The 23,765-nt window shown below is 47.7% G+C and overlaps 1 protein-coding gene across 1 annotated transcript in view; it reads right to left on the minus strand.

Annotated features, from left to right (window-relative positions):
* Nucleotides 1-2,305: 2,305 nt before the first annotated feature.
* CNTN2 (contactin 2) overlaps nucleotides 2,306-23,765 on the minus strand; it is a 61,406-nt gene continuing 39,946 nt past the window's right edge. The window contains exons 7-23 of the mRNA XM_075910507.2: nucleotides 22,912-23,011; nucleotides 22,428-22,603; nucleotides 21,407-21,543; nucleotides 20,301-20,430; nucleotides 18,846-18,996; nucleotides 17,407-17,534; nucleotides 16,529-16,704; nucleotides 16,191-16,311; nucleotides 15,365-15,523; nucleotides 15,090-15,239; nucleotides 13,903-13,973; nucleotides 12,864-13,098; nucleotides 12,466-12,581; nucleotides 11,559-11,745; nucleotides 10,171-10,283; nucleotides 9,905-10,073; nucleotides 2,306-8,747 (exon numbers count right to left, since the gene is read on the minus strand). Of these exons, the coding sequence (XP_075766622.1) occupies nucleotides 8,638-8,747; nucleotides 9,905-10,073; nucleotides 10,171-10,283; nucleotides 11,559-11,745; nucleotides 12,466-12,581; nucleotides 12,864-13,098; nucleotides 13,903-13,973; nucleotides 15,090-15,239; nucleotides 15,365-15,523; nucleotides 16,191-16,311; nucleotides 16,529-16,704; nucleotides 17,407-17,534; nucleotides 18,846-18,996; nucleotides 20,301-20,430; nucleotides 21,407-21,543; nucleotides 22,428-22,603; nucleotides 22,912-23,011 (2,429 nt within the window). The 3' untranslated portion in view covers nucleotides 2,306-8,637. The remainder of the gene's footprint in view (nucleotides 8,748-9,904; nucleotides 10,074-10,170; nucleotides 10,284-11,558; nucleotides 11,746-12,465; nucleotides 12,582-12,863; nucleotides 13,099-13,902; nucleotides 13,974-15,089; nucleotides 15,240-15,364; nucleotides 15,524-16,190; nucleotides 16,312-16,528; nucleotides 16,705-17,406; nucleotides 17,535-18,845; nucleotides 18,997-20,300; nucleotides 20,431-21,406; nucleotides 21,544-22,427; nucleotides 22,604-22,911; nucleotides 23,012-23,765) is intronic.

The following is a 23,765-nucleotide window of genomic DNA, read 5'->3' on the forward strand; positions in this document are numbered from 1 at the left end:
GCTGAGCAGTTCAGCTACTCCCTGGTGAAGCCTCAAGCTTGCCTTGTTTTTTATGTTTAACTGGCAGCCTCCAGAAAAAACAGCGTCGGTGCAGGGGTCCTAGGGGCGGGCAGCGCAGATGTCTCTCTGCAAATCTCATTGAATTGTTTTGTCCCCCTTAGAGGCACTGGCACCCTATTCCTCTCCACCGGAATGGTGAGGGAGATGGTCCTAGAGGCAAGTGGAGCAGCAAACGAGTTTAGGAAGAGCCAGCCTCCTGCTAGGATTTTGATGAGATCTGTGTCCCATCGAGGGGCGTGTATGGCTGAGATGGGAACTGGTTAAGCTTACCAGTCTTGCTCCCCATAGACAACAGCTGTGGCATGTAGGAGTGAATGGTCAACTGGCTGTGACTCCTTACTTGGGAAAAAGGCACAGGCCGTGAGGTTTTTGTTCCTCACGAGTTAGGAAGCAGAAAGGATTCTGTTCTCCATGCTTTAGTCCTCCAAAAAATGTCAGGTGCATCGTGCCGTCTTTGTCTAATGATCGCTCCCCTTGGAAGGATCCTGTTTTGAAACTAAGCAAATGCCCTTTCCCGCCTGTCAGACACATCAGAGAATGATCACTTTCCCTTCCAGAGAGGAACAAAAATAAGCTGCGGGCTAGTAAAAATACCTCCCTCAGGAACAAGGGGCGCCCCAAACAGCAGATGCTGCTGTGTAAATGGTGATGGATTAGGGATGGATGGGGTTTCCTTGTCTTCCTCAGCTCAGCAGGGCAGCTGCTGCTTTATCAGGGGTGTGGGTTTGTGTTTGCTTCGCTCTGGGCTGAGGAGCAACTGACACTAAAACTGTCAAGACCCCCACCTCCTTCTGGAGACTTTATAGGAGAGTCCTTTGACACCCTGACTCAATGTGCAACTGCTGCCCCATTTCTTACTGACTGGAAATCTTCAGAAAAGAGCATTGATGCCAGCAAGGAAAGAGAGTCACACTCCTGGGGGGGGGGGGGGGGGCACTTTCCAATGTGGTGTTCTGATCCTACACGTGGGCAGGCAGGCACCCGCTTAGGTATCTTAGTTCTGAGCATCCAAATGGAGGACTTAGGGGAGGTTCCGCTTAGTTACTCTTCTTTTAAAGGGTCCCTATGGTCTTTCTTTGCTATAATAGCAAATGTGTAAATGTTCAGGGCTGCATGGAAATATCTTGCACTTTTATTAGGACCCTTGAACCAAAGATTCCCGGACTCCTGACCAAATTCAGACTTGATGGCACAGAAGGAGGTGTATATGTTCAGGCTGAATTTGGCCCTCTGTATATATCATAGATATTGTTGCGTCTACCTCTAAAATGCAGGTGGTACTTCTGCTGTGTTATATATCTAAAAAGCTATAAGCTCATGGTTATATATATTTATTTGTTAAGCTTTAAGGAGCCAGAGGAATACTCATTGTTTTTAAAGTTGCAGACTAACACAGCTCCCTTTTGAAGTTCTCTAAACAGCAGGTGCAAATCAAATTTCTGCTGCTAATCTTACAAAATGGAGAAGAATTAGAGGAAGTGTCCCTACATCATGGGGTAGAATAACCGTATACAATCACCTGCGATAGACCGTGGCCAGAACGCTAGCACAATCTCATTACAGGGCTGAAACAAAAGACAGAACTATGCAGCACTGTAAAGACTAACAAGATGGTATTAGGTGATGAGCTTTCGTGGGCCAGACCCACTTCCTCAGATCAAATTGTGGAAGAAAATTGGCATGACCCCATATACCAAAGGGATGCAGTCAAAAAAAGTGAACACATATAATAAAATTGACAAATCAGATTTTAGAATGGGGGTGGGGGAAGTGAGGAGGGAAGGTTAGTGTCTATGAGATAATGATGCTAGGGGTGATAATTTTATATATGTGTTCACTTTTTTTGATTGTATCCCTTTGGTATATGTGGTCATGCCTATTTTCTTCCACAATTTCATCTGAGGAAGTGGGTCTGGCCCACGAAAGCTCATCACCTAATAAACCATCTTGTTAGTCTTTACAGTGCTGCATAGTCCTGTCTTTTGTTTCAGCAAAATCAGACTAACATGGCTACATCTTTATTACTCATTACAGAGCTGTTTTTGGTGGAAAAATTCTCCATTTTTCACAGAGTTTCAAGTGAGCCTTTCATTTTATCTGAGCGTAGTGCTTTCAAATGCTCTTCGGCTTAACCCAACAACCAATCCAACTTGCACTGTGAACTTTCCCATCCAGGTCTCCTCTATAAACAAGCCATTCCATGATCTGTTTTAAAGCTGCATATAAATACTTCAGACTCAAAGCATGTGTCTAAATCCTCTGGAGATCTTTATTTACGAATTGCGTGCTACTGTAGCCAAATAAATAACTTTAATTACAGTAAATAGAGGATGTTTACAATGTTTTTGTTTTTCTTAAAAAAATAGTCTACAACAAAATTATCGAGACAAAACCCGCCCCTGTTCTTGGATAGTGAAGTCAAAGTAAAATATTGACAGCTAAGGGTTTATACAGGTGGGGGAGCCTTGCAGAATTAAGTGAAGGTGGGATCTTAAAATAATTAATAGATGGTGATTCAAGTGTCATGCAAATGATTCCCTGGGCAAGATACAAAGCAGTCTCCTGTCCAATACAAAACCACAGAGGGACTCATTCTTCCCTGTTGCATTGCTGTAAACCGGAAGTCATCCATTGAAGTACTAGAGAATTACATCCATGTACAGCTGTGCAGAATTTTGGCCAGAGGACATAACTGGAAGCATGGTGTGGAAAACTCTAGAGTATCAGATGGAAGATTGTCTTGTTCAGTAAGTCACTGCTGGGTAAATAAGAGAATTTCACACCTGTTATGGAAGCCTCAAAAGTCCCCTGTGAGGGAGGTGTTACTATACAGGAGCACAGACTTAGCACAGTGACTTTTCTCAGCGTGGTGGTAACAGACTCCTGGAATCCTGACTCAGTCGCCTGCCTTAATCCCTAAATCACACACCCATGCCAATTAAACACAGGGGATTCCTAATGAGGCAGGAAATTGGTTTGCAGCTTAATGCAAGGGTGTCAAATCAACACATTCATTTAAATTACTTTGAAGCCAAGTTGTTTTTCCTCCCCTGGCTTTGAATACCTCTTCCTTGAACTCCATCTCGCCAACTGCCTGAGGCAGCCCTATGCAATTTCACACAGTCGCCTTTGTTCCTTTCCTCCCTTTGCTTGAGCCTGTTGTGCTGTTTCACATCAGGGGTGGGGAACCTTTTTTGGTTCCTGGGCCACTGACCCACAGAAAAATCAGTGGGGGGGGGGGGAGATCTGACTGAGGAGAAAGACACTCCCCACTTTCCCCTTGCACACCAGAGCCTAGGGGGGCCCAGCCTGGTAGATTTTGTGTGTTCCAGCCCTGCAGTGGGGATGTGGTGAGGCAGGAACACCAGCATGGGCTCCCAAATGCTGAGAGGATGGGGGAAAGCCCTGAGCCTTCGGGGCCGGATCCAGGCAAGCTGGGGGCTGCATCTGGCCTCTGGCCCTTAGTTTCCCCACCCATGGTTTAAACAAGATTTGAATACCCATCAGTACCACTTGGGCCTTGTGTTTGCCAGAAAAAACGATGTGGGTTTATTACTATGTGTTAGCTAACAGCTAATAACTAGTATGCAATAAGCTCATAGTATAGATGAGGCAGTTGTAACACCTGGCATCCAAACTGGAACTGCCTTGGCCACAGCAGCTTCTACTACGTGTTGGCTAGTCCTCTAAGCCTGGAATTGGCCCTTTCCTCCTTGCGGGATGCAAAGGGGCCATTTTTCTTCCCATACTCTGCTTCTACCTTCATCCCCCATGTGTCAGTGACATCTTGCTGCTTTGTGGCTCTTTAATCTGCTTCCTTTCCCTCTCTTGCTGCTTCCCATTGTGAAATCAAGTGGGAACACACTCCTCCTGCCCCAAACCCGTTGAAAGAAACCTTGGAGGGAGAAAAATACTCATTTACCATACGTTGATTTAAAAATCCACATATGCTATTTAGCAGCCGGTATGTGGTGTGTTTGCTACTTTGCATATGTGCTGTAGGGAAGGTTTAATTATCCCACTGACGCACTTGGAGTTGAAGTGACTCACCCAGCGCAAGAGATGAACCCAGTGCTTGAAGAGGGATTAGATCTTGGGAGTTCCTTGTTCTAAGCCCTGTGTTCTGGCCACTGGATCACACGTTTCTAGTTGTGGGTACAGTACAGGCGTACATGGATTTAAAATGTTGTTTAAAAATCATACTGAAGAATAATAGTTAATATAGCACTTTACATTTTCAAAGCACTGTGCAAACCTTAATGAATTAAAGTTGAGGGCAATTCACTTTCAGGGGAACACAGGTGCATTTGTACATTTTAGACATTAGAATGTATTCCCTCTATTTAGAATCTAGAGCTGCCCTCAGGAAAGCTGGTCAACTTGTCACATTTGAAATCCAGTTCAAATAATTTTTTACACGTTGCAAAAATGTGCTTGTGATGCATTTAACAGAAACGTATGTAAAAATGCATTAACCCTCACGGAAAATGCTGTGTGTTGCTACTATTTAAAATCCGTTAGTATTTCCAAGCTCTAAACATTCATGCGCCAGATCCTGTCTCACACAGATACTTTTGTATCTGATCAGGAGTACACATTCCCTTTCTTTCCTAAAGCCATAATAGTCACTAAAATTGGCACAGCCACAGATACAGACTGTGAGCTTTGCAAGCACTTGCTAGGGACCATATCTAGACACAAGTGCTGTTAAACATTTCTTCATTAGAACTGGACAACACTTGTGAACCTCAGTTTGCTAACTCCCTTGGAGTCACTATTTTAATGCTGTTCAGCAGGGAGAGCACCCTGAGCCTAAAATGTCATCAGTGAAAACACAGTCGCATCCTATACAGAGATCTACAGTCACATGCTTGAGTTTAGCTACCCTGAACTGGCCAGGGGAATGCAGACATCTCAACCCTCTTGGTATATAGAAAATAGTCCCTTTTCCTCTTCCCCAGAGTTGCAACGGCCACTTTAAATACAATAGAAATAGCTCACAGGCCAGAGCCTTGAACAACTCCTGAATTCTAATCTCAGCTCACCATTGACTCCCTGGGCTGCTGCTTTAAACTTCTCTGCCTCCTCTCTACATCTGCAAACAGGATTAGCAATTATGTCCTCCACCAGCGTGGGTGCAAGGACTGTGAGTTCCCATTTTTGCAGGGCTTTGAAATGACACCATGCCACAGTTAAGAGCTAAGCAAGGTTGTTGTTGCCATGGCGATCAATGATGCTGTGGTTTTTCCACCTGGCCAGGTGGTCTATGGAGCATCGTGGCTGATCTAGCTCTAAGTCTCTATGCTTTTAAGCAAGGTTTTATTTCTAAGTTCCCCTCTTTCCCAGTTCTACTGGGACGAAGGATGAAGGCCCGGCAACACTGTGCTACGGGATAACAAAAGTGAGGCATTTTTAACAACACAAATTAATTTGCAAAACAAAAGCAAAAGAAACACATCAATAACATTGTTCAGATTTTTAAACACAAAATGTACAAAAATATAGATATAATAATTTATATGTAGATAACAGCCGTCATTCATAAACACTGTAACAATCCACTAGGGGGAAGCAGAAGGTAATTTGTTTCTGAATGGATTATGATGCATCATTCAACAGAGGTAACTATGGGTGGGGATCCTGGTGACGCTGTGGCCTTGTTTTCCCTGCTAGAAAAGGTACATTTATGACCATGGGATAATGGGCTTTCCTCTTGTCTTTACCTCCTGGTAATACTAGTCTGTTTCTTAAAGGGGCAGCCTCCTTTTATTTATTTTTGTTTGTTCGGCAATTCTTGTGCATTTTTTATGCTACTGTTTCGGCTCTCTTTGTTAAATGAGTTGGCCACCCCTGTTATAGACTAACAAAACATGTAGATAGTATCATGAACTTTCATGGGCACAGCCCACTTCTTCAGATGACCGAAGAAGTCATCTGAAGAAGTGGGCTGTGCCCATGAAAGCTCATGATACCATCTACATATTTTGTTAGTCTATAAAGTGCTACCAGACTATTTGTTGTTTTTCCAGTTTACTTGTGCAGACTAACTCGGCTCCCCCCTGAAGCTTCAGGAATATTAGTCGCCCTGAAGTAAAAAAATGCACATTTATTTTTAGTGACATCAAGGCCTATGATCAGTTTCCTCTACTCTGTGTTTGTCATTTCTCCTGTCTTACCTGTGTCACTCACTGCCCTTCACTTGGCTTCTCTCAGTGGTTCATCTGAAGGAGAAACCAGAGAGAGGAAGCCCTCCATCTCTTGTCTGGTCTCTCGTTCTGTTCCGCAGTTTTCCATGCCATTGAATTTTTTCTCTCTCTTCCAACCTCTCATTTTCTAAATGCATGAACAACCATGCTTTATCTCAATCCCCAGAGCTCTAACCACGTACGTGGCTTTTCATGTAGGGATTCCACTGGTGTACTTGCTTTCTTGCCGGAAAGCGTGTGGCGATGGTGTATACTAGGACAGATGCTATGCAATTATAATGAGCTCTTGCCAGTAAATGCTGCCGGGAATAACCCCTGGACAATGAGCAAGGATTGATGCCCCTAAGCTCCTAAATGTGCAATAAGACCTGGGACACACAGTAGCTTTAAAAATGATTAAGCTGTCGCTGACCTCTCTATGACACTGAGGACTGCGATGTTTAGCCACAGCCCACATCCACCTCCTGGAGACAGAATATCTCCTGGCCCCCCCCGATAGTGCTTTGTAGAGCCATTTAAGGGCTGCAGCACAGTCCCCATGTTGGCCAGTCTGCTGTACTACTTCCCATCCCTTCTTGCCTGCTTTTGGGTGAATAGCAAATCTGAGCTTTGGCAGATTGATAGTGGTAGCAGCTCTTGTGCTCCCTCTACCTCAAGGGCTGTAACTCTGGCCAAACCTTACATGTACCGTGTAAGGAAGGGCTGGGGCTATTTAGTCCCTTTCATCCTCACTGCACAATCCCATGAAGGCTAGCCAAAATCTAGCCACTCGTCTCCAGATGCCATAGGCATAGTTTATGAACCAGCTAGGAAAAAAAAATCTAGCTAGTAATCTTCAGGAGAAAATCATAAGCTGGAGTCCTAAAGCTTTCCTCCAGCCCCTATGTTGGCATCATCACTCTGGGAAACATTCTTTAGCAGTGGTTTGACCCTGAAAGTCCAAGCGAATGGTGGATGCTTGGAACGGGGCCCATGGTCTGGTCCTGCAAATGTAACCTCTTAGTTAGGGCATTATGGAATAACTTGGTCAGCTAAGCAATACCGTCAATTATGAAGAAAGAGGAGCCGGGCCAGTCCCCCTGCAAGACAGCCTGAGAAAGAGAAGAGTGTGCTGTGAATCAGGTTGTGGATTACTTTGACTGTGCAATCTTTTCACCAGCAAATTTGTGGCATGACAAACTTTGGAAAGCAATAAACTTTTCTGAGCCAGGCTGGTTGCTGAAGCCACTGAGCATCCCGTCCCATCAGCATTCTTCCTGTTATCTGACTGCATGCAGGCTGCATGTGAAAAGCCAGACTTCTCCACTGGTTAGACACTGATCTGACAAATGTGGAGCGTGGCTAATACTTTGGCCAGGTGGGAATCGTTTGCACTAGAGAGAAGTCTCCTCTGAGACAATACCAACTCTGCTGCCTCCCCAATGGTTTCCGTGAGCCACCAATCCTTGGTTGCAGTGTCCGTATTCTTACCCTTTAAGTGCCCTCTCTGAATGTGGAAGATGAATTCCTCTGAAATGGTTTTAATAGGCTGGATTTTTCTCCCCAAATTTCAGACTTGAGAAAAGTGTAAAAAAAAAAAAATCCAAAGGAAGAACAATAAAGCCATCCCAGGATGTGGGTAATACTGAAGGTGACACCTCTTAGCAGAATAGCCAGGATGAACTGTTGTGCAGCATTAAGTCAGCCTCAGCATTGCAAGTAAGAGGCGATGAAAACAATTTGAATTTCACCTACGATCTGTTATCACTTTCTTTTTCACCACCTAACTACTAAGCTCATTCCTCTCCTTCAGCACTGGGCAGGGCACTGAGATTCCTTTCTCCTGAGGCTTTTCCTCCTTGAGCCAGTTGCGACAAAATAGCTGATTTAGCTCCGCAGCTCAGAAAAGCCCCTCCAATAATATTCTCCCTTATCTTTAAGGACCAGAGCTGTCAACTCAGCAGTGGCTGTGGGGTTGATATGGAGCATGCTGGTAACTTTGAAATCCTTCCCCTCAAAAGCTAAGTTACATATTTCAAAAAAAGTCAAGGTTAGCAGTCTGATTATTTTCGTACATGGCTTTGTAAGGCAATAAACCTCCTGGATAAAGTACATAAGACCGCTGGCTCCCAGAATTCAGACAGAATTCTTCCTCTTTTTTTTTTTATTTAAAAAAATCTTTGATTGGTTAAAGACCCATGTCTTGTATGAAATGTTCTATTTTCTTAAAAAAGGGTGTTTCTTTTGTTTGTTCCCCGTTAAGTTGATTTTGACAATCCCCTTTTTGTTTGTAGCGCTGCTGTGGCACAAACTCGTAGTTGAAATGGCCAAATGTCGACTAGTTCCCCGCCGGCTTAGGAGGAATTGTGTCCAGTGATTGCATTAGTTAGCATCAGAGCTCCAGAGAGCCCATCAGAGCCAACATTACTAGGGAGTTAGTCATCATAACGACAGTATGCGGTGCTGGATTGGCAGCAGAATTTTCCACCATCATACTTGTACCTGAAAGAGGGGGAAAAAAGAAACAACCATGACGAATGAATTCTTTGTTGGATTGGCACCGCTTATTTTCTTTCTTTTTTCCCCAAGGAACCAGTGAGGATTTGGTGAAATGTTAGTTCTTGGAATGCTGGATGCTGCTGCTCGCTTTATTGTTTTTGCATCTTCAGGGAATAACTTTGTTTACAAAGAGACTAGACTCTAACATTTACTATGGGCTAAATTCTGAAGGACTCAGGCAAAACCCTGATATCAATGGGAAACTTGACTGGGTCAGAACTAAGGCCAGGAGTACACTAGACCTGGAAGGTCGGCTTAAGGTACGTGACGCATTCTATGTAGCTAGTGTCGGCTTACCTTAAGCCAAGCTTGGCGGTGTCCCCACAGCGGGAGTCTGACGGGAGCAAATGCTCCTGCAGGCTTCCCTTATACTCGCAAGTAGTACAGGCACCAGCTAGAGCTGTCCTCAGTGTTCAGTTTGAGTGTATACTAGACCTGCTAAATTGAGCGCCAGCATGTCGATCTCGGGCGCGGCGAGTGAAGACATGCCCTAAGAGTGAACTCTTGGCCCTATTGAAGCCTATCGGAGCTTTGCCCTTGACATCAATGGAGTTACGTAAATGAACATAAATTGAGTATAGTTTAGCCCAAAATGAATAACACCAGCTTCAGAGTACACTTAAGGGCTTGATCATGATCTGCCTGCATGTGAGGAGAGATGGGAGAAGAGACATTAACTTGGATGACCCAGCAGCCACAGCTGAGCCCCAGAAAAGAAAATGCCCTTCACTAACATGCATGTGAGAAAGCTGGTCGGGTTATAGACCTGGGCTAGAGCTGCCACTGCTCTCCCTCCCCATGTGCTAGATGGAAGTAGTAGGATCTGGAACCAGTGTTCATGCTACTCTATGGACCGGAATTGGAGCAAAGACCCAGATTGAGGCCTGGGGCAACACGGGGCTGTGAAAGGAAGGATACAGGATTAGCTCCTTTAAATTCACATCACACCTTGGCTTCACCTTTGTTTCCAAGGGTTAGTAAAACTTTATGGGATAATGGCTGCTGGGTGCATGACCAAGGTAAATGAGTATCCACCTGAGGGATGTGTGCATAGAAATAAGGCAGGGAAGGGAGAAAGAGAAGAGCAGAACAAGACGCACCACCGTTTCTGAGGATATGAACCTCTGCTGGGACTCCGTCTCCTCCTGGCCCTGTTGCCCTAATCTGAACCAAGGCGTGAGTGGAGTCTTCAGGCATTGGGATTTCAATGCGGTTCTTGCTGGCCAGGTACAGTGTGGGAGTGGAGTGTGAGTCCTGCCGGTAGAGCATCTGTTGGAAGAGACGTTTGAATTTAGCATGGTGGGGTCCTTTTTTGTTTTCTGCAACAGAATAAGGAAGGGAAGAACTTGCTAGGTACGGCCTGTACCTTGTACCCAGTGACTGCAGACTCGTTCGCCTTTGCAACCACAGGGTCCCACTTGACACTGACGCTGGAGCCGGAAAATGTCCAGGAGATGTTGCCAGGTGGCCTCCTTGGTGCTAGGAGATACAAGGTGACCAAGACTTTCAAACAGGATGAGAAACAAAAAAAGCAAAAGGAGGGATGTTCTAGCTGACACCAAGGCTACGTCTACACTGGCCCCTTTTCCGAAAGGGGCATGGTAATTTCAGAGATCGTAATAGGGAAATCCGCGGGGGATTTAAATATCCCCCGCGGCATTTAAATAAAAATGTCCGCCGCTTTTTTCCGGCTTTTAGAAAAGCCGGAAAAGAGTGTCTACACTGGCCCTGATCCTCCGGAAAAAGCGCCCTTTTCCGGAGGATCTTATTCCTACTCCTACACCCAGCAGCCAAAGTAGGAATAAGATCCTCCGGAAAAGGGCGCTTTTTCCAGAGGATCGGGGCCAGTGTAGACGCTCTTTTCCGGCTTTTCTAAAAGCCGGAAAAAAGCAGCGGACATTTTTATTTAAATGCCGCGGGGGATATTTAAATCCCCCGCGGATTTCCCTATTACGATCTCTGAAATTACCATGCCCCTTTCAGAAAAGGGGCCAGTGTAGACGAGCCCCAAGGGTTTCCCAGATCCCCTTCTGAGATCCACTGGACTACTTGGAGGATGAGTCACACTAATATGGCTAGGAACAGCAGGAGAGCATTTCAGCTAGAGTTATCTGAATAAAAATACAATCCTATGTGACTGGCAACAAGTAATGTTTTGCCCAGATTTGAAATATTTCTTTCTGATTAATTCCCAGCATAGAGCTTGGATCAGTTCTCAGCCTGAAAGCATTCTTGCTCATTTGTTAAATGGTTTCTAGACCTTGTGTGTCTAGAAACAGTTGTACACTGTACATTTACATCAAGATGAATGTAAGGTGTGTAAGCTTTCAACCTTACATTCACATCAATCGGATTATCATTAGCTGTTTGTTCTACTCCATTTGCAACGTCTTAGCAGTTGATCTCTGAAGTTAGGGATTCTCTGGCTATCACAAGATAGAAGGCCCTGGTGCCTAGCTTCATCAGCTCTCCAGATAATGGCTGATAAATTCATGCTAGATTTAAAGTACAGGGAAAGTAAATAGTAATGGTTATTCAAATGATATGATTTGGGATCCAACATCTCAAAATCTTTGAGCTAAAAACAAATAGTTTATACCAGGGGAAAACACGGACCGACACTTTTCCTGTTGCATACAATGCATTTTTTTGTCTGAGCAGATTCGAAACTCTCAAACCACAGCCTCAGCCCTGGTCTTTTGCCACTGATCCAACAGGGACAGAATATAGACATTGTGCATGGCGCTCACTCACGTGGCTTTGTTGTTGTGATGTTGGTAGAGGGACTAGCTGGCCCCGTTCCAGCCCGGTTGTAGGCTCTGACTGTCACATGGTACTTTGTATTGGGGTTCAAGCTTGTCACGTGAGCAGAGGTGACTAGACCTGCTGTCCTCACTCTGTCAGCAGCTTCCTCTTTATCGCCATCCTTCCAGTACCGGATCTAAACAGATGAGTACATCAAGGAGTTACTATAGAGAACTTTCTGGGTGTCTGGCTGATGAGTCTTGCCCACATGCTCAGGGTTTAGCTGATCACCATATTTGGGGTCAGGAAGGAATTTTCCTCCAGGGTAGATTGGCAGAGGCCCTGGAGGTTTTTCGCCTTCTTCTGTAGCATGGGGTACAGATCACAGCTAGAGGATCTCTGCATCTTGGGGTCTTCAAAGTATTTGAAGGCTTCAATATCTGAGATATAGGTGAGAGGATTATTCTAGGAGGGGTGGGTGAGATTTTGTGGCCTGCACTGTGCAGGGGGTCGGACTAGATGATCATAATGGTCCCTTCTGACCCTGGAGTCTATGAGTCTATGAGTCTATGGTATTAGTGCCTAAGCCACTGAGGCCAAGTCTACACTAAAAGGGGAGGTTGAATAAAGATATGCAACTCCAGCTATCTTAATTATGTAGCTGGAGTCAATGGACCTAGTTTAGAGTTTCCCAGCCATCCCCACAGCAGGAGGCCGATGGGACCAAAAGCTCTCTTTGGCTTCCCTTATTCCTCCCAGAAGCAGGAATACTGGCTGCCAACAGGGGTGCCTTCCGAGTCTGATTTAACAAGTCTTAACTGGGTTATTTGCTTTCCCTTCCTGTTGCCCCTAGTGAACTGCACTACCGTGCGCTTCAGCCTGAGTCTCTCCCACGCTAGCTCTTCCATTCTCTTACCTCGTAGCCCAGAAGGACTCCATTCATGTCATCCTGCTCGACAGGCTCCCACAACACGTCCATTTCCGAGGACAAAACAGCTTTGGCTGTAACCTTGGAGGGAGCCACTTTTGGTTCTGGCAAAGGACAGAAGGAAAACCCAGCAATTAAGTCTATTTCATAACAGTGGGGGACAGGGTCACTGCCCAGGAAGGAGTGGCTTCATGGCCAGAGGCCGGCTCAGTGGCTATGGGACAGGTATAGCAGGAACACTCACTAGAGGCCCCATGTCTGAAGCGCTGACTATGGGTTTTATGTAACCAGTGGGGCAGCCTGGCAAGAGGTCTTGTGTTACAAGAGCTCTTGGGAGCCAAACACCTCTTCTTCTGCATTGGGTGTATGCTTCTAGGTGCACTCACCTTCCTCTGCAGAGTACACGATGGCAATCAGGCTCTCTGGTCCCTCCCCCTTCCTGTTGTATGCTTTGATTTTCACTTCAAATGGGGTGTAGGGCTCGATGCTCTCATTGCGGTAAACATAGTGCAGGGACTCTGGGTGGGGCACCTGCGCAGTCTTCCATGCCTGGGCGCCTTGCTTGCGGAACGACAGGATGTATCCAAAGCCATCTCCGTTCTGGTACTCCCGCAGCATTGGCTGCAACCGGGGCGAAGAATGAAAGGACACGTTGGCTCCTTTTACACCCGCAGGGCTTGCACTAGATTTTTCTCTAGACAGTTGGCAGAATTCTGCCTGGGAGCATGTGTGCTCAGATCCCATAAGGGAGGGTTTTCCACATGTGGCAGCGGGTAGAGTTTGGCTCTGTAGAACCCCATAAATGCTACGGCAGTGTTGCTAACCCTCGCAGCATTACCACAAGTCCTGGGATATTTCATGTTTTAAGGCTTCAGCCCCTGGAGTCTTGTGATAGTCACAATAGCCCACACCTAAGGCTACAGCTAGACTACAAGCCTTTTTCGAAAGAATCGAAAGCCTCTTTCGAAAGAAAGTCTCTAAACTACAAGCAGATATTTCGAAAAAGCAAGCCGCTTTTTTGAAAGAGAGTCTAGATGCTCTCTTTCGAAAAAGCAGTTTGCATTCAATAGTGCCTTTTTCGAAAGAGTACTTTTGAAAAAGGCGTTATTCCTTGTAAAAAGGGGTTTACCGCAATCGAAAAAACTGCTGTGTTCTTTCGATTTACTTTCGAAGAATGTGGCTGCAGTCTAGATGCAGGTGAAGTTTTTTCGAAAAAACCCTGTAGTCTAGACACACCTTAAGTGGTAGTCTGCTACCCCCTTTTCCTTCCATCTTTGATTTTGTGACTTTTGTCTCCTTTTCTCCCCCTCCCTCTTCTGTTTTGTCTCCCTTGATAGTTCCTCTATGCTCCCTTTTGAGATCCAAGCCTTTCTCCCTTTTCCTTTTTCTGCCTTCTTCACTGGCCTGCACTTGCTGCCAACTCACCGTCCAATTGATGATGAGTTCACCGGGGGCCCCTCCTCCTCCACTGAGCCCAGATGGTGCCACAGTAGGGGCTGTTGTGTTCCCCAAAAGAGAAAGAATGCGAGAGTTTAAAAACAAAGGAATCGTGAAAGAAAAGCACCCACGTTTCAAAACCTGGGAGCAATCAACTTCCTTCACCTTGCCAGCCCATCAGCTTCTCACCCTTCACTACTGAAGATATTTTAGATGTGATTTGCAGAGGTGCTGAGCTCAGACAGTCCCTCCTAAATTCAGCTGGTGATGTGGCTTTTCAGAGCCCTTGAAAACCAAACCCTAAAAAGCATTGTGGGGGTGAATTTTTGTTCTGTGGGAGTTGCCAGTTCACCACACACAGTCAGGGCACTTCAAGCACCTGAGCTTTTGGCTAAGACCAAAAGCAGTATTGACTTAATATGCAGTAAGTTGTCACAGGGGACTTCACCCTGTCCTTGCAGTAAGTTGGAGAGTGGCTCTCAACCTATCCAGCCTGCTGTCCTCCTTTTAGGAGGCTGATTTGTCTTGCCTACCCCAAGTTTCATCTTACTTAAAAACGATTTGCTTACAAAATGAGACATAAACACTCAAGTGACACAGCACCATAATACTGAAAATATGCTTATTTTTACCATGCTGCTATAAAATACGTTGTGACAAACGCTGAGGTTGTAAAAACATGTCATTGTCTGAAATTTTAGTTTGTCCCGACTTGTCCCGTGCTTTTCATGCAGCCTGTGGTAAAATTAGTTCACTATGAATTGTTGTACCCCCCTCGCATTAGACCTCTATGTAACTCCAGGGGTACCTGTATCCCTGATTGAGAATCACTAGTCTAGCTTTAATAGGCCTTTTCCATTTCTTACCATTAGGATCTTATAAAGTTCTCAGAGTATAAAATACTCGGGGCAGGGAGTGTCTCTCTTTTTTGCACCTTGCACAAGACCCAAGTTCATTATTAATGTTTGGCATATGATAAATAACACTTGTGAAGCAGTAATCCAACGCTGTGGCTCCTTTATCCGTGGAATGTAAATGGGTAAGGAAAAAAGTATATTTTGTGGCATGAGCATCTCTAGGAATACTCAATGACTTGATGAACTTGTGGCGATGCCAAAAACCAAGATAGATGATCCCTGATGTCCCCTTCTAACCCTGAGAGTATATGCACCTACCAGCTTCTTTGGTGCGGATTTTGCTGGAGGGCCCACTAGGATCCCCAGCTCCAAGGATGTTGCTGGCTAGGACCCGGAATTCATAGTCCATCCAGGGGATGAGGTTCACCACTTGGGCCGCCTCTGCATTGCCTTCGATGTTTGCAGGATCTATAACCCAATAACAGGAGAACACAACCAATAGAGCAAGCGGCTGTCAGGAAGCAAAGAAAGAGTTCCACCCCCAGAGCTATCTATTTGAGCCGAGGCACGGCTGCTGCCATAAAAACACTTACTGGTGCGCACTTGCTTCCATTTGTTGGAGAGTGGGGTGCGGGCTTGGATGGTGTATTTGGCAATAGGGCTGTGGTTATCGAAGCCACGGCTCCAGCTCAGATGGATGGCCATGTCACTGATGTTTGTTACCACTACGCCCCCGGGCGGCCCCGGAGGTCCTAGCACAGTGAGAGAAGGACAGTCACGTTAACAGCCCTGTGAGGATCGGCAGGGCTTGTTGCTCTTCAAGAAACACTTCATCAGGCTGCTGTACCCTGAAGGGTCGAAAGTGTAGCCTCAAAAGCCTCCCTTAAAACATTTGGGGTCTGGCGAGGAATCTCCTCCAGATTCTTATTCTCTTCTGGCTACAGGGGCGGGAACCTTTTTTGGCTCAGGGGTACTGACCCACAGAAAAATCAATTGGGGCTGCCACACAAGTGAGAGGCAACCCCCCCCCCACCTCCCGTCACTGACATGGTCCCCAACTGAGAAGCAGAAAGACCCTCTCTCACATCCCTCTCACACACCAGAGCCTAGGGGCGCCCAAGCTAGTAGGTTTTGTGTGCTCCAGCCCTGTGGGAGGGGATGGCAGGGGGGCTGGAGTGCCATTGCTTGGGGCGGGGGGGAGGGGCCTGAGCCTTGGGGACCGGATCCCGGTAAGCCGGGGGCTGCATTCGGCCCCTGGTCCTTAAGTTCCCCAAGTCATACTGCAGATCATGAGGAATTCAAATGGCTGTTAGTGGGAGGTTTTGGAATGTGAGACCGCGTTGGTGCCTGGCAGGGAATTCCGTTTGGGCTGGTTGTGCACTGCATGAAGGATGTGGAAAGAAATGGCGTAAAAATTACCCCTGACAATCAGCATGGCCGACTCGGAGGCGCTGTCGACGACTGTCTGGGCCGTGCACGTGTACCGCCCGGAGTGCCTCAGCTGAATATTCCGGATGGCGAGGTCCCCAATAGCCTCTTTCTGTGCCGGGGAGAGAGAAGGCAATGGCTGATCAAGCCGGGGCACCTCGCAGCATATGAGATGTGGCCCTTAAAATCCAGGGCCCTCCTCGTGAGGTTCGGAGGATTGGCAAATTGGACATGTCCCAAAAGAGACCAAGGCAAACCAGACTCAGGGTGTTTTGTTTGCCCCTTTGCCCCAGGTTCCTGGAGAGAACACAGAACCCCTTGATACTCACCATGCTTGCTCGCCTGTAGTGTCCTTCCGACCTGTCAAAGTCAATGGGGAAGTCATCCAAGGACCAGGTAAAGGTCAGGTCCATAGTTGGGTCATGGGAGGCATGGCACTGCAGGGTAGTGTTTTCACCTAAGTTGATATCAGCACTAGATGGGGCCAAGGTGATTTTGGTGGCATCTGCGGAGGAGGTGAGAGGGCCGTTACAGGCAGTCCCCGGGTTACATGGATCCGACTTACATCGGATCCCTACTTACTAACAGGGTGAGGCAACCCCGCACTAGCTGCTTCCCCCCAGCAGACCAGGGAGACGCAGAGCAGCTTTTCTCAGCAGACACCTCAGCTTGAGAATAAAGGACTGAGGGAAGTGAGGTGTGGGAGAATAAAACTGAGCTCTGGAGAAATGTTTGGCTAGAGTTTCCCCTACAGTATGTACCAGTTCCGACTTACATACAAATTCAACTTAAGAACAAACCTACAGTCCCTATCTTGTACGTAACCCGGGGACTGCCTGTACTCGCAGAGGCAGCGTGCATGCACCAGTCATTCTCTGGTTACAACACGCAGCCTGACAGGAGGTTTGACTTTGCAAAACCACCCACGTTTCTGTCCCCCTCTCACTAGGAACCACAAATGATCCAAGGGGCAGAAAGGATTAAATTGGATGCAAAATAGAAATATTATTTCAGGGCCAATTGCTCATGGAAGCCTTTTGTGGAAGATGGGTTGAATTGAGGGACTGAAATGAGGTAAGGGTGTGATTCCCTCTGAGGACTGGATTGTTTTATGGGAATCGAAGGAGAAGAAACTGCCCCCTTCACCTTAGAGCATTTATTAGCACCCTCCTTGCTGCATCAGCTTGAGTACAAGAGAGCTCTCTACCTCGAACCGAGAGGATTCCTGTGCTATTGGCTTTTCCCATGAAATTCTCAGCGAAGCAGGTATACTTCCCCTCATCAGATTTGCTGATATTCCGGAGGATCAGGGTGCCCTCAGGGGTAATAGTCACCCTGCAGAAGGAAAAGAGCCACAGCAAGAAGTGAGATTAAAAAGGCACGGACAGCCACCATGTTCACTGCGCATGCCCATCTGACCTGGAATTCCCGGATGCTGCTGACTTCCCTAGGGATGCAGGTCATACAGATCAGACTGCAAAAACTATGCAAGACGTGTTAAAAAGAGGCAGAGAATGAAGGACAGCAAAGGCCAGTGGCTTTTGGAAAGAAGGAACCTTTGATAATCAATCCCATGTGATGTATGCTCCGTGGAAGGTTTGAAACGCAGGAATGTGAGCCTGCCCTACAACGGAGCCCAGGTAATCGGTGCTCTGTGCTGCTCTTCCGTGTGGACTAGCTGGTGGGCTCAGGTTTCATGCTTCCGTTCCACCAGGAACCGCCTGCTTGTACTTCTTTTTGGTTCCTGGGGAACCAAACCTACTCTGCTTACCTCAGCCTTTGGCCGGAGCCAGCCCATGTGGGACTGTGTGGCATGTGACGGAATGTGCTCCCCACAGGATCCCTGCTAGAACTGTGTCACACCAGGTGGGTCCAATTAGCTAATTAAGCTGCAAGCAGGGGAGCCTTAGGCTACAAGGAGGCCACGGATTGGGTTCACTTGCGCAGGAACAGGGGAGGGTGGGGGATAGGGCCGTGGAAACGCTCCAGTGATGTAGGCTGCCATCGCTCCCTGAGTAAAGGGAGTTGGAAACTAGCAAAGCCAGGGAGGGTGGGAGCTAGCGATGTAGGAAGCAGCTCAGGAAAACAGCAGCAAGGGGTGGGGCGGTGGTTGTTTGTTAGAGGGCCCCTAGGCTGGAAACTAGTGTAGTGGGCAGACTTACCGGCCACTGGGGAAGCAGGGTTGGAGACATCAGACAGAGGGTCTGTAAGGACTCTGGATTCCCCAGAAGGGGAGGACATAAGTAACTGGGCTGTAGGACCAAGCCACAAAGAGGAGACTGCTGTTCCCGGAGCAAGAGGGGCCAGAAATGTCACCAGAGGGAGAGCATAAGAATTAGTTCCCAGCATGGCCAGCAGGAGGCGCTGCAAGTGGTGAGTGCAAACTGTGCCGGGGAGGGGCACTTTTTAGCGGATTCAGTTCTTCCTCCATTCTTCCCGGAAGTTCGTTCTTCCCATCCCCTAAATCCCTCCATCTTCCTGAAGAACGCCCCAATGCACGTTATCACATTCCCAAGGACTACGACCCGGGTCTTGAATAATAGTAAAAGGTGTTAACCAGAGGGCCACCAGGCTGGGTGGTTGCCTTCAAGGGAAGACACGTTTTTAGCTGTTATTGCTAGCTAGAAGCAGACTTGGTGCCAGTACCTGCTGCTGTTGATCAGGAGTTCAGTTCCTTTGGTCCAGAGCACAATGGACTTTGGTGCTGCTCTTGGTTGGCATGGGATGATGACCTCTCCACCTCGGGCTGCTGGTATCAACCGCTTCACAGGGCTTAGCCGAAAATCTGGCGCTAAGGCTAAGAAGAAAAGAGGATTAAGGGATCTTCTCAAATACTGATCCATCAGCATGGTAAGACTGCGGTGGAAATGGATTCCGATTTGCTGCATTGCTCAATGACTGCCAGATTGTGTTGGCTGTTCCACTACCAGCTATGAGAGATTCTACCTAATTCTGAGGTGACAGTGATACCACTTTAATGCTTGCAGGGTGGGTCTGTGCGGAGCCACAAAACCAGCCGATTTCAAAGACGACGGGGAGTTTTGCTTCACTGTCCCAAGCAAATTCCAGCTAGCGTAAATGCATAACGGGCCCTAAAATTTCCCCTTTCAACTGGCTATGGAATTCTGCTTTACTGGCAGCCCTAAACTGCTGTGTCAGGTTGCTGCTAAACAGCTGCTGCTTAGAACATTTCACCTCTAAACTGCTGGTTCAAATCCAGCTCCGATTAGAACCAACACAAAGGCGCTATCACTGCTCTGTGTGAAATGAGCGTGGGCTCTGCCCAGCTCCTCTCTGCTGCCCGCCCCAGCACACTGACGGTGTCATGAATACTGAACTGTTTGCTCAGCACCGGTTACTCCGGGTCAGGGGAAATCTCGGTAGTAGGGAGAAACTTGAGCTGCGGGGCTCTGTTCTGAAACTGTTTTGTGGCTCAGTAGAGGAGTTCATTCTCCAGGACTGTTCATCTTTCAGGAGGACTAAGTTTACACAAATCTGTACTATAAGTAAGTAGTTGATGCGCCCTGTCCAGAGGTGCTGCATTTCAGTGGTGGGTAAGTGCTTCTCCTGTGTTTGTAATGGCCGGAGATGAAAAACATAGTGTAAATATAAACATATTAGGACTCTTTCTAAAACACTTCAGTGTCTAGATCAAGGCTACTCAATCTGCAGATCACGGCCCATTTGTTTGCAGCCCGCGGTGCAATTAGGGTTTACACGGTGGGAGCCAAAACCAAAAAGTAGTCAATAGAATGGTCTTCTGTTGATATGTGATTTAGTAGTAAAATTCCTGGACTGTCATTGCTTATTAAAAGTGCTGTCATATGGGTGGAAATCGGGTAAATATTTGCATTTTATTAATATCAGCAGAACTGACTTAAACAGGGCCAGTGTGTTGTGTAGTCTTGCCTTAATCTTTGTATTCATGCCCATCAGGGTGAAAGAAGCTATTTGCATATATTTGCATATATATTTGCATGTATATGCAACCGCATTTACGTTGCAGCCCTTGGCATGAACTGTGAGTATCATTGTGGCCCCGAGTAGCCCTGCTCTAGATAGTCCTTGGCAGCCTGGGACTTAGGGAAAATGAGGAGTTACCTTGGACTGTTAATTCCGCGCTTGCATACACCGTGCCGTGCTTGTTCTCAGCTACACACTGGTACATGCCAGAGTCCTCCAGGGCTAGCCTGGAAAGCCTCAGCTCTCCGCCGCTCACTTCAATGCGGTTCTGTGCAAACAGGAAGGCAGGCCAATTAGACGGGAAGCAAGACCGCGAGGCGCAAGACGCAGGCGCTCAGAGCCGCGTTTCAGTTCTGCTCCTAGGCCAGCTTGTTCCAAAGTTGGTATAATTTTTCTGTCTACCAAAATGCCTTCCTCACTAAGCATTTACAGGGCTGTCAGCGCCGTGGTAGCTGTGCCAGTGCATACAGTGTGTAGGTATGTACTGACTGGTGGGAGGAAAGCACTGCTCTCTAAGGCATGGGTTCCCAAACTGGGGGGGCGTGCCCCTCGGGGGGGGCGTAAAGAAATTCTGGGGGGGCATGAGGCAACTCAGCCTCCCCCCCCCCCCATCAAGTTTTGCTGCCCTGGTCAGTTCTTTTTTTTTTTTTTTGCTCAACAAGTTTTGCTGCTATTTTTGTGTGTGGGGTGTGTGTGTGTGTGTGTGTGTGTGTGTGTGAAGGTTTTTCAAAAATCAAAAAGGGGGCATGATGCCAAAAAGTTTGGGAACCACTGCTCTAAGGAGGCTTTCCTGCGCTGAGGCTTGCAGGTGAAGTCCCAGGGCTGCTGATAACAGTGGGGAGTGACTGGGCATGGTGGGAATGAACATGTGAAACGAGCTCGGAAATCCCAGCAGCTTCCCTGGTGGTGGCGGAGGGGATATCGATGAAGTGTGTTTGGCCCATATCAGTGCAGCTGGTAGTTTCTGCTCAGGCAATGCTGGGATCAGGAGCAGCAGAGAGTGCTCCAGGCCTGGACTGAGGGATTGGGATTGGATTTGAGAGGCGGTGGCACAGCTCTGTGGGGTCTCTGTGCTGGAGCAGTTGCGAGCTCAGATGCGTGGGAAGTTGGCATTGCTGGGCAGGCTCACGGGACTGGGTGAGGACAGAGACTAGCAGAACTACAAAGGGGCTGTAGCATTGGACCCATAGGGTCTAGAGCAGCTCGGCTGCACCATTCACTGTTCCAAGCGAGGGCTGCCATACCTGCGTGGTTAACGGCTGCCCATTCCGCAGCCATCTGATCGTGGGCCTGGGCTTGCCCGCTGCTGCACAGCTCCAGCGGAGATCTGATCCGATGTCGGCTTCTGTGTCCGTGATCACCTTCAGCCACTCTGGCTGAGCTGCAAAGGGGCAAGAGCCATGTAGGAGCCAGGAAGGCCAGGTCGGAGGCTGCTTGGGCCAGGGACGTGGGGTTGCACTCACCATGTCAATGTCATGGGAGTGCAGTGATGGATCATAATATGTTACCCCAGCGCAATGCACGTGAGCCAAGGGTTGGATTCTCCGCCTACTTCCCCTCGTTGAGCAAGTGCCGCAAACACACAGTAGCATGCGTTGCTGCAGCCAAGGCTGTGATAGGTACAAACCCACCTGACGCTGGGGGCTAGCGAGTCCACACTGCTTAGCCACGCCATGGCTGCCGCTAACCATGCTGCCACGGCTGCGTCGTGCTAGTGTGAGCGTGTGTACATGAGCAGAGGAATCCTAGTTTAAGAGGTAGCCTCTGCGGGTCCTCCAGCCCACTGCCCTGCTTCTAAACTATATGTACCACATGGGAAAGCACATTGACCTCTTTCTCTCTTGCTCTCGCTCTAGAAATGAAATGGGGCCCTATGCCACATCCTCACTTGAGTTGTGGGGAAGGCTGGATCTGGACTGGAAGATTTGGGTTGTGATGACAGCTCAATCAAACCTGTAGAGTGGGTCCAGTCTGTGACCCTGGACTCCAGCACCTCTGGGTTTTGGGGGAGTTTGGACTGAATCTGATGCGCCCAGATGGGATTCTATCTCGGTTGACCCACCCTCTTTGGAAATTGCTCAAGAGAGAGCTCTTTGGTAGGTTTTCATTCATCCCTGCTATAGCACAGAACAGAAACCTGGGGGGGAACAGAAACCTGGGCATGTGGTTCATAGGGTTCTGTGGTGGATTTGATTAGGGCGGGTTCAGAGGTGACCCTGGGTCTCCTTTGTGTGCTTTGGGAAAGGGCCTGTTTAAGGGCCTTACCTTGAATAATAATGCGGCCGTGGTAGGTGTCTCTTCCCCTAGCATTTTCAGCCTCACACTCGTAGGTGCCTTCGTCTTCAAAGTCAACGTCCTGGATTTGCAGGAGGGGCTCAGTGGAGATCCACCCGGAGGGCTGGGAGCTGTCCACCTTTCGCCACTTTATCCGGGGGACAGGGCTATGTAAAAGCAAACGCAGTGAAGCAAAACGACAGGGCCTCAGGCGCAGTGCAACATATCCAATCCAATCCAGTGCAGTGGCCTTCCACAAATACCGCCCTGCACCCTCACGTGGCAGACAGGACAAAGAGTCTCCACTGTTTGAAATGATGGCTTGGCCCTTCGCCCTGCTCTGCATTGGGAAATGAAGGGGCGAGTCATTCTTTCTACCCATCATTACGAAGGCCCTAGCGTCTCTGATTCCCTTCCAATGCAGCTGCTACCCCCACTGCCAAAGGGTGGAATGAAATGAACGAAGAATACTCACTTCCCAAAGGCGAAACACTCCAGAGTCACCAGCTGCCCAGCTAAGGCATAGGTGTCGGCAGGAAACTTGGCTCTAATGCTGGGTGCATATTGTCTGGCATCTGCTGGAAGAAAAGCACTGGTGAGGAGATTTCTGGGCTTCTAGAACTAAGGGGGGAGGGATAGCTCTGTGGTTTGAGTATTGACCAAACTGTGGCAATGCAGCATGGGGAGAGAGGTGGTCTGTCACGTAGGCTTGTCCCACCCTTTTAAGGTGTATATAGGTCACAACCAACACTTTAAACTCTCCCCAGAGACCAATGGCCGGCCAGTGTGGCTCCTGGAGCACTGGTGTAATAGGCACTTAGTGAGTCACTTCGCTCGGTCAGTCTCCAATTGCTTCTAAAGCATAGCCCCCTCCCTATGGGTGCATCCTGCTAATGCAAACAGGATGAACTTAATGCAAACAGAAGTCCCTAAGAGAGACTCCTAAATTCTTAATGAGGGAACGCTGCAGCTGGCGATCTCAGTGGCTTGCATGTTTCCTTGCGGGGCTCCTGCAGTTTATTGCAGATCTTTAGGTAGTTTGGTAATTTTTGCTTTTTACATAAAACAGGAGCCTTAATCTGTTCTGAAAAGAAACCACATCCGGGAGCTTTCCTGCCATCGCCCAAACCCCTGCAGATGGAAAGGGTTTTCCAAGGGAAATGTTCCAATTCCAGATTCTCAATCTCTCTCTTTCTCCCATGGTCTCTAGCTGTTTCAGAAAACAAAAGGCCTGATTCAAAGCACATTAACATCAAGTGGCTTTGAGTCTGGCCTAATGTTCCCTCTCATCTTTTCCATCCATGTGCGGATTTTTTCTGTCCACGTGGA

This window comes from Pelodiscus sinensis, chromosome 27 (assembly GCF_052426305.1).
Source record: "Pelodiscus sinensis isolate ZL-2025 chromosome 27, ASM5242630v1, whole genome shotgun sequence".
Taxonomy (NCBI): domain Eukaryota; kingdom Metazoa; phylum Chordata; order Testudines; family Trionychidae; genus Pelodiscus; species Pelodiscus sinensis.